This window comes from Callospermophilus lateralis, chromosome 15 (genome assembly GCF_048772815.1).
Source record: "Callospermophilus lateralis isolate mCalLat2 chromosome 15, mCalLat2.hap1, whole genome shotgun sequence".
Classification (NCBI taxonomy): Eukaryota; Metazoa; Chordata; class Mammalia; order Rodentia; family Sciuridae; genus Callospermophilus; species Callospermophilus lateralis.
Window position 1 is genome coordinate 28,384,247 of NC_135319.1, and position 12,846 is coordinate 28,397,092.

At 33.3% G+C, this 12,846-nt stretch overlaps 1 protein-coding gene across 16 annotated transcripts in view; it reads right to left on the reverse strand.

Annotated features, from left to right (window-relative positions):
- The window catches only part of Pcdh15 (protocadherin related 15), a 702,462-nt gene that overhangs the window by 387,381 nt on the left and 302,235 nt on the right, over window positions 1-12,846 (reverse strand). For 15 of the 16 annotated variants that reach the window (XM_076835193.1, XM_076835192.1, XM_076835191.1 and 12 more), the window contains 2 exons: window positions 7,516-7,626; window positions 1,974-2,144 (listed from right to left, as the gene is read on the reverse strand). In XM_076835193.1, coding sequence (XP_076691308.1) covers window positions 1,974-2,144; window positions 7,516-7,626 — 282 coding nt within the window. The remainder of the gene's footprint in view (window positions 1-1,973; window positions 2,145-7,515; window positions 7,627-12,846) is intronic. The other variant, XM_076835186.1, reaches the window with a different exon arrangement.

Consider the following 12,846-nt stretch of genomic DNA (forward strand, 5'->3'; position numbering starts at 1 on the left):
ATAAGTCTGTTATCTAGTTTAGAGACAGGACTCAAATGTATATTAATTTTATTTAGTCTTCTTAAATCTGATTTAAATTATATATTATATGTATATGCATATATACTGTATATAAGTCCAATATACATATAATGTATGTATATTGGACATAGAATGTATGTTGGACATATATACAGTATATATGTATATATTTAGTTATTAGCTATAAGATCATGGGAAGTTACATAAACTCTACTTTCAAGAACTCATCTTTAAAATGAACTTAATGGTGGGAAATCTGCAAAAGATCCTAGAATATATTCAGCCAGTTAATATTTGTGCAGAGTTTAGCACATTTAATGGCAAACTCAATATCTGTATCACTGTTATTCATTATTATCATTTATATTATTATCCCAAATCCCATAAGAATGAGAAAATGCTCTGTCAGTAATCTGGAATAGAGAGGAAAGAAAGCTCCATGACACTTTATAAAATTAATTCAGTATATTCCATTTCTCATGCAGCAACATCAATCCTTCTTTACTTTCTTCAGTTCACTAAGTACTGTTAAGCAGTCATCTGATTGATTCACTGAATTTAATTACTGTGATTATACTCCATCCTCTTTCTTGGGGTCTCACTGGCACACTAGCTACATAAATTACCTCAGAAACATAAATTAATATTAAATATATTTTTTACCATTTCCATTAAGCCACACAAAATTTAACATTTACCATCCTTAATAATTGTTTTCTTACTTGAAATGCTTCAACAAAATAAAATCACCATGTATAAATTTAGGTAATATGCATGTATTTGTTCAGACAAGTTCTGATTAGCATTTTTGTCTTCAAAATTACTTCAGCTAGCTGAAAATTTTGCCTTACACTGTGATGATGTTTTCTCCAAGTTTCTAAAATTTTGTCAAGTCAACTTCACCAGTGATCACTTATGCTAGTAGGTACAAAATTATTTTTAGACATTTAAGATCTATGAGTCAAGCCTACAGATATAACATGGGACAAGGACTTGTAAATTGAATAAAGTGCTGTAATGTTTATTGTACATTTCTCCTGTTCTATTCTTCAAAATCTCAAATGTAAAGAGGATACCAAAAACTTCAGCTTTATTATATGTTGAAAAAAATTTCCCAATATAAATTTTCACATTGGGAATTATGTTGCAAAGCCACAGAGCTGAATATTTCCCACTGCAGTAGCAAAAGCATTAGTCAAGTAGTTGATTGCCAGGAATTTGAATTTTCTGAAACAAAATAAGAATATATAGACATATAATATATATACATATATATTCCAAATTTAGAGCAGAATTGCTATTCTAGTCTCAACATGGTATCTGTTTGTCTTATAATTCGTTTTTTTTTTCTCATATATGTACATTTATCATCTGTGGTCTGAATTCCAAATTGACTAAAATTCATAGCTTCCTTAGCATTTTTTTAAGTTCAGAATTGAGTGCAGAAAATATGCATTCAGGATTTACTTTTTTTGCTTTCTTAAATTATATCTTTAAGTGATAGATACTTGTATTCAGAATTTCTCATCTCTTACTTGAAATGCTCAAGCTTAATCTCTTATAAGCTAGAAGGGCATCCTGTTGGCCTGTGTCCTCTGATTTAGGACTGCACATTTAAATGTGAATTTAAGGAAATGCTGGAGTTGATTCTTGGAATTTCCCAGAATATGTTGGCAACTGAGCTCTGCTGTGATTTATGCACAGAAAAAAATAAAACTATCAATGTCAGAGGGCTTGCTGCTCCATGATATACTTTCTACCTTGTAAATGGTGTAATTATGCATTGTGACAAAAATTTACCCATACTGTCTGAAAATAATTTTAGACATAAATATTTTTAAATACTTGTCTATTTTGCTATTATCAATCAATATGTGTGAAAAATGTTTCAGTAGCATCCCACTGCATTTAGAGAGATGCGAGTGAAGGGAAATGAATAAGAGTTTGTTTACCGGAGTTCTCAGCTCAGGTATGGCAGCTTGATAGGTGAGTGGTCGGCAATCTCGAGTGTTTGGCACAAGGACACAGGGAAGAAACATGGGACCTAAGTCATCTCCATCCAGGATATCCACGGTGAGTGTGGTGGTGGTGGTCCGCCTTTCATTCAGATTCTGTGCACGGTCCTGTGAGAGGGAAAATAAACAACTGAGTAGCTTATAAATATTGGGAATAATGTGACTTGTTAAATTTCCTTTTCCTTTTGCTTAAAGGATTGATAGGCAACTTGTTTAAACCAACAGTTTGAAGTGGTGAAGTTGAGATGTAAACTGAAATCCAGTTATCTTCAAATCAACTTTCTCCAAAAGCTTACTATAATAGCTAAACTTTCATAGGTCCGGTCTTTTCACAGCATTAGGAGGGTAATAATATAATATTGTGATGAGTTCATTGTGTCCTTGGGAATTTGCTTCATGGAATCCCTTTTGAAAATAAAAAGAAATCTCATTCTGAGTTTTATAATTCATTGGGAAAGCTGATCTGGGAATGAAAGGAAACTTTCCATTATCCAATTTGAATAAGAAGGAAAAAGGAAGGATGTAATCATCAGGATCCATAGGTGTGGAGTGTGGTTACTTTTAAATACTTTAACGAATTTTGAAGCAGTTTTAGTTTTAGGAAAATATTGATAAGATAGTACAAAGAGTTCCCATGATGTGCAAGCTGGCGCATGTCTGTAATCTCAGCAACTCAGCAATTTGGGAGGCTGAGGCAGGAGTTCAAAGCCAGCCTCAGCAATGGCAAGGTGCTAAGTAACTCAGTGAGAACCTGTCTCCATATAAAATACAAAATAGATCTGGAGATGTTGCTCAGTGAGTGGTTAAGTGCCCCTGAGTTCAATCCCTGGTACCAACACACACACACACACACACACACACACACACACACACACACTCACACAAGTTCCCATGTACTGCAAGCCCAGTTTTCCCTATTAATACTTTGCATTAATATGCTACATTTGTTACAATCAAAGAGACAATAGTGATACTGACCAAAATAACCTGAGAGTTTCCCTCAAGCAGGCCAAACTTCATAAGGACTTCTTCCTTTCTCTAGGCCCCTTATCTCCAACCACCCAAGTCCTGACAGAATCTACATAGCCTTGGGCTCCTTTCTCCCTCTTCTTAGAGTATTCATATTAGGTACCTTATGATTGTAAATTCCTTTGCTCCTTTGAAATTTAAAAAAAAAAAAAAACTTTTATAAACTTCTTGTCAGTTTTACAACCCAGACCTGTCTTTTTCAATGACCTGGGGGGTCATCCCTTTGGAATGTAATAGTCAAGAAAGATAGGGCTCCTTCCTACTGAGTCTCTGTGGGAAGGTGGGTGCCTAACTTTGAAGGAGGCTTGCTCCAAGTTCCAAAACTTAAGCCATAAACATAAGAGAATTTACTTTTCCTTTGAAAAGGCCAAGTAGTAAATATTGATGATGGTTCTCTACCTTCTCTCCCATCCTCTCACACACAAACTCAATTCTGCTCCTAATTATTCACCAGCCCTTCCTCTGGTTGCTCTTTCTTATCAAGATAGCCCAAAACAGAGTATCCCTTACCCATTTAATTTGTCAAGTGCAATATTTCTTTGATCATACATTGTTAATAACTGACATGTGATTTTTTTAGTGTCTATTAATTCTTTCTGCTCCAATATTCCAACTAGGATAACTTTTATATTTAGTCATAATGTCTCTTTAGGTTCCTTTTGGCATTGACAATTTCTCAGGCTTCTTATTTTTAACAATTTTGATTATGTTATTATGGGAAGTATATAGAGGCAGTGGTGGTATAATATTGAGGATGTATCAAATGCCACTGAATTGTTCACTTCAATTGGTTAATGTATCTTATGTTAATTTACCTCAATTAAGTTTCAAAAGTTGATTAGACTGATTTATTTTACTTTGTTTCAAAATCATCTTTCTGTGTGACAGTTACCAGATATTAATATAAGCCTACTATCTTAACTTTAGAAATACTACATTCCAGTCATTTTTCTCAACATGGTTGATCCAGAAGAGTTTTAGAGAAGTGATTGAAGGCAAATCAGAGAAAGCAAAAATCTCTGTTGGAGGAATTTTACAAGTGCTATCATACTGGAAAGTAGTAACCTTCTGATTGTAGTATTCTTTTATGTTTTTATTTTTTTTAATTTTTTTTAAGTTGTAGATGGACAGAATGCCTTTACTTTATTTATTTTTATGTGGTGCTGAGGATCAAACCCAGTGCCTCACGCACGCTAGGCAAGTGCTCTACCACTGAGCTACAGTCCCAGCCTTCTTTTATGTTTTGATCAATTATAAGATGGATTATGATCAAATCACAGCAAAAATAAATGTTTACATTTTCAAAATGTTTAGATGCATTCAAACCACAGGGTTGATAAAATGATTTTTTTAAAAACAAGTCATTTGAGATTCAACAGAAAAAATCCTCTGAGCTTTCTTTATCTTGGGGAGCAATAATGCCATGAATCCCCTCTCCCTGGGTTCCTATGGTCATAAAGAAAAATAGAGAGAAGATAATTCCTACCTACGTAAACTAATATCATCACAATTATTTTTTTTCATTTGTATGTTCCCCTGGAATCCTACCTGTTCTTCCCAATCCATTATACTACATACATAACTCTGCTTTATTAGCTGTTTTGAAGAGCCACTTCATTTGTTTGCTATCAGCAACTGGTCTGTTGAAAGTAGAGCAAAAATAGCTATAATGAAGTAAATACTATTCTAAATTGGGAATGGTACAAATATAATATAATTATTGGCATAAACATCTGATATAATGTTCATTGCTTGTGTTTTTACTCATTGCAATGTATCAATGCAATGTATGTAAAAGTTACCAAGAAATTTCCTTCTGTCCATTTTTTCATGTTCCCTTTTCATTTCTCATTCTCTTTCCTTTGTTAAAAAAATCTGTTAAAATAAGATAATATTTTATTAACTTAGAAAAGTTTATTGTAATTGGTCAGCAAGGATATCTCTTTATAACTTTTTTAACAGTTCAACTGCTGTATGAAATAAATTTTGTTCCCCCCAAATTCATATAATGTAGGTTTAATCCCCAGTGCAGTTATATAAGTAGATTATTTAAGGTTAAGTGCTAGCATAAGGATGGGTCCCTTATATGATAGAAGTAGTATGATAATAAGAGCTCTACCACCCTGCACCATGGGAGCACAGGAAAAGGAATGAGGCACACTGAGAGAAGATGGCCATCTACCAGCCAAGAAGACAGTTCTTCCCAGAAACAAATCCTACCAGGCTTTGTCTGTGGTTTCTGTACTCCAAACTTGTGAGAAGATTTCTGTTGAATAAGACAACCAGTCTATGGTATTTTGTTATGGCAAAACAAGCAGACTAATATAACTACTTAATGTAGATTTTCTGAAAATGTGCTGTTATTTCCTATATCATTTATATATTTCCTAACCCTGAACATTTATTAACACAAAAGCCTTCCTTAAGAATGAGTCACTATTTCTTTTAAAGTTATTACTTTAGTTAAATGTAAAAAATTGCAGGTGATACAAATAATAATCCAGCAGGAAAGCTGACATATGGGATTTTAAAAGTATAACCATATCTTCAATACAGAATCGAGAAAACAATGAGGACTGTTCAGTGGAGTGTAGGATTTGACAGAACTGGAGCATTCTGTCATTGTCTCACAGAGAGGAATGTTGTACTGAATGCTTAGCATCTTCATGCAAGTCTTTCAATATTCTAGCTCCATATGATGGAAATACAATGCACAACTTTTCAAAAGCATACTGCAACATAAGGACTCACAAATCAAAGATACCACATTGCTTTTGAATAAATTGTTTACTGAATAGGTTGAAATTTTCATCAATACATTACATGAAAGAACTAATGTTTTATAAAACAGGGTTCATGCCTAGTAACACTTAAATAAAAGTCACTATTTTTATAAATGGCTCAGATATACCTAATTTATTGTTCTAACACTCTCTTTTTAAAACATAATTTTATAAAATTAGAAATATTTAAATTGTAATAATATTAGAGCAAAGAAACACATTTAATTTTAGATGGTGAGACTTTAAGTCCTTCTTCTCAAATGAACGTGTTTCTTATAAAACAGTTTAATTTCTAATTATTCCTTGACCAAACTTGGGACAAATGCCAGTTTATAATGTTTGTTTGTTTGGGTTTTGCCTGTTCTATGTTTACATTAAGTAAAATTTGGTTGTGGTAAATGGGGCCAAGAAAGATTTGGACTCTAACAACATGTAAAATTATATGAAATCTGAAGTCAGGTTTTAAAATGACTTTGGGACAGACATGCTTATTTTCTGGTTTATTTTTGAGGAAATGTCACAGAATCCTTGGAAGAGATTTCTAGAATTTAAATATGCAGTATTAGTTTGTAGTTTAACAAATGGCTAGCAGCACCTAACAGACTCATTCATAGATACATATATTAAATACTATTTCATTACCTTATCAGGTATTTGCAGTAGAGAAAGAAAAAATATTCAACATAATTAGAGTTGCCTTGAGTATTTTGACCCTAAGTCTGTTACCTAAGACCACAGAGCTGTTTGTCTTGCTTCTGCTCACTGGTGATAGATGCAATATTACTGACTGAAATTTAAAAATTAATCCTGGTAACTTCATTCTGTTTCTTTATTTAAAAAAGAGAATAATAGCAACCAAATTATCTTAGTCTATTTAATTTTAGAAGTGGGCCTTTTTTTATTGAAGGTTTTTTTGCTTGTTTGTTTGAGGTGTTTACCTGATTTTTCTTCATTTTTCTGCATGCCTGTACATGCAATAGTATGTTTTACAGATTCATGTGCTCATGTATCTTTATTATTCTAATAATCTATGAATATTTGTTCCATAAGCCATAAATCACCATCCACCCATTTTACTTCCATACTTTAGAAAGAAACTGGTAGAGTTAAAAACAATGCTTTAAAATTAGTACTTACTCCAAATTCATAGGGAGCAGAAGTGAGGGAAGGTCAGGGTGAGAGTATTTTGAAAAGATTTTTACATAGGTTGAAATCTGAAAGTATGATTGTTTTGTGTGTGTATCCAATATAAATGTAAATATTTTTACATACACATATACTTCTGACTTCCATCCTCTGAAGTTTTTAGTGGAACTTCTGAGGCAGAATCCAGGAATCTACATACTGAATATGGCTCCACGTTGATATTGATGTGGTTGTTTGGTACATAATACTTTGGGAAATATTTCAGTTTGGGCTAAAAAGCAAATTATTGGCATGCAGCTCCTACATTAGAGGGAGATTTAGACGAGAAAGAATAGTGAGTGGAAGCAAACCCTCCAACTCCATTCCATCACTTTCCCCGAGTTGAATCATATAATATATAAATTCCACCAAGGGCAGCGCTGCCCTGTTGAGAAAGTTTATCATGCCAAGGACTCTAGGAGCATTGGATGCATTGTTTACTTCATAAGTTCATAGAAGAAGATAGGAAATTAAATACTCACATTAGCTTGGATGATGACGAAGTATCGAGTCTTGTCTTCATAATTGAGTCTCTTCCTTAACACTACATTTCCAGTCAACATAAGGGGAATTTCAAAGGTGTCATTGGATGTCTGCAAATATTAAGCACACAAGGTTCAGATCAGTTGAATATATGATGAAACAAGATAGTTTTATATTGTGGATTAGTCCTCTTGAAAGGTAGATGGTTTGCTTATTATCTGAGAATTAAATGTGAGTATAAACTTTATACTGAATATTCTTATAATTTCTCAAAATATTTTATTTTGATCAAAAAGTTTCACCAGAGATAATGATAACTGTAAAGCAGTACACTTGTCATAGTTTTTCATATATTATTAAGGTTATTCATCCATGGCTCTGGAATAGTCCTGAGTCAAACTCCAGAAACCTGAAAATCTTCCCTGTTATCTTTTGACCTGTTGTTTTAACATCAAAGAGTTCAGATTTTGCAGTTTGTTATTTCTATTTAATTTCACTTTTTTTTTACATTTGTGCAAATGCCATATTCCAAGCATTTTCTGACATTAAATACAATATGATCATGTAACTTATAATTTAAAGGTTATTTTTTTTTCAAGACTCATAATTTAACACATTAGTTAAGCTCCCTAACCCCATTGTTTCCTGGTAACATGCAAGTCATAAGGACAATCTTTAAAGTGCCTTCTAGATAACATGCAGGTCATAAGGACAATCTTTGAAGTGCCTCCTCTTACAAGAAGCCCTCAGTTTAAGTGTATTCACTCCTTAAGAGGACAATTTACAAGATTAGTGTTTTCCCATAGACCTTAAATGACTCCTGCACTTTATTGTCATTGTGAAAAATGATAAAATAATGTTTGCAAATTCTATTCTGAAATCTTCTTTCTTCCAATTTCAATTAAGTCTTTGCTGTGATGTTGAATTTTTTTTTTCATACAAAACATATTTTTTGTGTATTTTCTATTTCCCTTCACGGATTCTTCAGGAGCCTCAGTCCATGACACAGAGATACTTACCTTTCTATCTCTATCAAAACAACTTGAGGGATATTTTCAATATTTTGTTGTTGTTCTTAACAGTTTTCATTAAAAATACGAAGAACTATTACAAACAACTATGTTAATGATAATAACAAGTAACGTTATTGTTAATAACAAGTGATGTTATTGCTCTTCTGAGAATTTTTAATCTTATTTCTTATTAGCTAAATCTATACTTTACATAAATCTGATATTTTCATGTTTTAATTGTTTCATAAGTACTTTTGACATCCACTGGCTCTAAACACCTGGCCTCCATTAAGAAAGGTCCACTCACAATTTCCAAGTGGTTCAGTGACCTGACAACTGTCAGAGAAGGGGCAATCCTCCATTTAGTAAAGTGAGGGTATGAGACAGGTTGAGCAGTTTTATCACTATCCAAAGGACAGAAATTAAGGTAGAAGGCAGGTGTAACTTCCACACCACACACTTATGCACCCACAAAGGAGGGAGGTAGAGGGAATATTGACACTGTTTCCCACAAGATGATTTAATTCTCCCATAACCTTCTTTATTAATATGTGTGAAGGTGAGTTAGTAATAGTTTAGATAAAAAGTCATTTTTCTGAGGGTCCTGCTAGCAGTTATTATGCCCTTAGTTAGAGATATGCTCACTTTGAGTAAGACTAATTTTCCCTTAACTTATAATAAACAGCATCAATTTTGTCCTAACATTCTCTATTTGACCCTTAGCTTGTGTCTTATTAAGCCAGGCCCGCATGGCATCGGTTAATGATTAGTCTATAGAAGGGTTGTCATTGATAGGCCATTTCCCCTAATCTAATTACTAACAGAAAAAACAGGTGACTTAGCAAGAATACATTATCCTTGTTTACCAAACAGACTGTGATTTGTACAGGAAGCACAGACTTTGCCCATACTACCACTCTGATAATATTTTACTGTTTAATACAAAGTTATCACAAACACATATATTTGCATTTTACCTTGTTCTCACCTATTTCCTATCAAACTGTATTTAGAAGTGCTTAATTGAGTGTAGAAGTATTTATGTAGCAAAGTTAAAAGGTTACAGATATGTACTGAAAAGACCTAGGTTCCACGTTTTACAAATATATGACTTTTAGATGACTTAAACAAGAAAAAAATGAGAATATTAAACATGATAGGGATTTGAGACGGTCATGATATAATATACCAGGTATGATATTCTTGAAGTATAACATATTTCTCCTATTTAGCTGCCTAGAAACTATTTTTGCTTAGCTTGGAATATTTTAATAACATCTGAAATTCGACATTGACTTAAATACAGAAACTACTAAAGGATGGTAATTTGTTAAAAACCTTTTACATTTGAACTGTGCTTTTAGCTTCCTGACTCAGGAAATTCAAATGTATTACATGCTTACATGTTAAAAAATAAATTTTGGTTTATTTTTTCTCAATTCCTTCAAAGCTATAGGGAGTTAAGTGTACTATAAAAGAGGACAATCTACTCAGGAGGCATTGATAAAAGCTATTATCACCCTCTGAAACACTGCTCTACTGCCTCCAAAACAGAAGCTGTGTATGCACACTATTACCTTGGTGCTTTTCTGATAGCAGTGGTTTCTAATAGAAAAGGTCTGCTGTAGCCTTAGTTCAGGGGAGACTTCGACACGGGATATGTTGTCCCTTTCCTTCTAATCACTTTAGATCAAAGTACTTAAAGTGCAGAATAAAAATAATTCCAGTTTTATATTTAAAAAGATTAAGAGAACTAATACAATAAAACTTATAGAAAGTTTTTTCAATCTTGCTAACAATGGAATTTAAAATATCAGAGGATACCTTTTTTATATTTGCATTTTCTCATTTAATATATAATATAGACACAAAAATGCTAGATTTGTGAAGCATGTGATGAATTCAAAAAAGTATTTTTTTCTTTTTTTTCAATTTTTTCTAAACAATTAAATTAGTCAATGTATTTATTATGGCAAAGGCATCTAAAACAATATTTTACAACAACTGTGATGAGCATAGTATAAATGTCATAGACATTAAAGGCCCCTAATTTAAATGTTTGTAGCTCTCTTTGCCCAGCAAATATCCTGTAGTATCATGTCCTAACAAATAATCCAAATGTTTCTTAATGAACAATAGGTGACAGAATGAAAAAATGCACTTATAAAGAAGAATGTCTCTTCTTCCCTTGGATAAGAAAGAACTACATTTTTTTTTTTGTTCTGCCAAACTTTATTCAGGTTTTTAAAAATTTTTTCAAGCCCATCCATGTACTTCCTTATAAAATCCAATGTTAGCAAATAACCTTGCTAACTCAGTTGGGCAAGAATCCCCTCAGTCTAGATATCTGATCACCCTCTATATCTGATATTTGATCAGGTACCCAATTTTCCATCATCCTCCAGGTGGTGTGTGATCACTTCTGCCTGGTTCTAGCAAGAATCCTGATAAGTGTGTCTAACTTTCCCCCCTTCCCCTGATAATCTCTCCTAGAAAAAATTATTACATGGATCATCACCCTGTTCCTTGCCTACAAATTCCACTTGCTCATGTCTTATTTGGAGTTGAGTTCAATCTCTCTCCACTGTAAGAACTGGTTGCAGTAATTCTATATCTATTCCAATTTTCCTGCTTTCACATGTCATTGAGTAATTGTTTTCTTTAACAAATGTCTAAAGGATTTTATGAGACATTTACTAACATTTATTTTCTAAATAAATCGGTTAAGAAATAATAGGTTATGCTACAGAAACAAAGGTCCTTATTTTCATTTCTTACCTAATCCACATATTTATACATCTAGCACTTCAGCAGATAGACTTTGTTTCTTGTCATTCAGAATTCAGGCTAATAGATGGCTTACCTTGTAACAGTGGTCCACTTCACCTTTTGAATATGAGCTCTGAATATATGCTCTGAGGCTTATTTTTAAAGATGTGTTCTTTTCCCTGTCTCCTTCTCCTGCTTCCTAACCCTGGGGCTGGGAACAGGATTACTTTGAGTTATCTGTGCTCCACAGAAAGGAGATGTCTGCCAGACAATCTAGAAAGTGAATGTCTCCCAAATTAACAAGTGAATGCTAACACACTATCAGGGGACCCTGGGACCCCCTGTTAGGGCACACTTGGAATATAGACTTTGAAGAGCTCCTTTAAAATCCCCCTGTTCCTCCTGATGGGGAGAATCACAGCCTTTGGGACAGGAGTCCCCTGTGTTTCTCCTTTGCTAGTAAAGCAATAAAACAACATTTTCCTTTTTTCTCAAAACCGTGTCCTCATTATTAAATTGGCATTAATTGGCATTGGGGACAAGGACCGAGCTTTCAGTTACAACCTTAATTTGTTTTTCTCTAATTCCTATAGTAGTGGGAGGAGATATGACTTGTACTTTGGTTCTCTGAGCTCACATTTTATTAGTCAAAGCAAGTAATTTCCTCCAAGCAAGAAAAGTACATTCCTGGCATATCTCCAAAGAAAGAAAAATCAGGAATTTTTGGTAAATAGCACAAGTGCTTTTGCTTCAAATTGGGTCAGTCAGTTCAGCAGCCCTTTATACCCAAATTCGTTCTTTCTTTATTTTAAGAGATCATTTGAATTTCAATAAAAAAAAAGACAAAAGAAAAGAAAAGCTCAAGTTTAGCTATTCTTATTTTATTCAGGGATTAAATAAAAGAACTTTGTTGTGGTGAAGAATTTGCAACATTTGGCTATATTTGAAATTTTATGATTTTGAATAATAAAAATGCCTCCTCATTCCTTACATCACATTTTCTACTAAACTGTCTACCCTGTCATAAAGAAAAAATAGGTAGGATAAAAAAGACCCTAATAATGCAAATGACATCTTAAATTACCTTTTTCTAATACCAGAATAGAACCTTCATCCTTTCTATTTTGTAGTATAAAAAAAAGTAAAAAATGTTTTTTCAAAGTAGATTCTTTTTTCATTTTATGCAAAAAAATGAAAATAACATTTGCATTATAGTAAATGTGACAATCATATCTGACTCCTGATAAGCAATTCACACCTTTGCATGATATCTTTCTCTTAAGTGTGGGCAGGATCTCTGACTTGCTTCTAGTCTTTAGAATATAGCATAGTAGATGACTTGTTAGTCTCATGATTACATTGTGTTAGATGAAGTTCTGTCTTGTAATCAGACTTGCTCTAGATACTTTCCTTGCAGGCTCCAAGCACTAGTAGTTATGCAAGCACAGACCCTATAGCAAGGAACTCGCAGCAGCCTATAATAGTCCATACCAGCCTTCATTCAGTAAAGAGGAGCAAGAAGTTGAGGACCCGTGTTGTACAGCCATG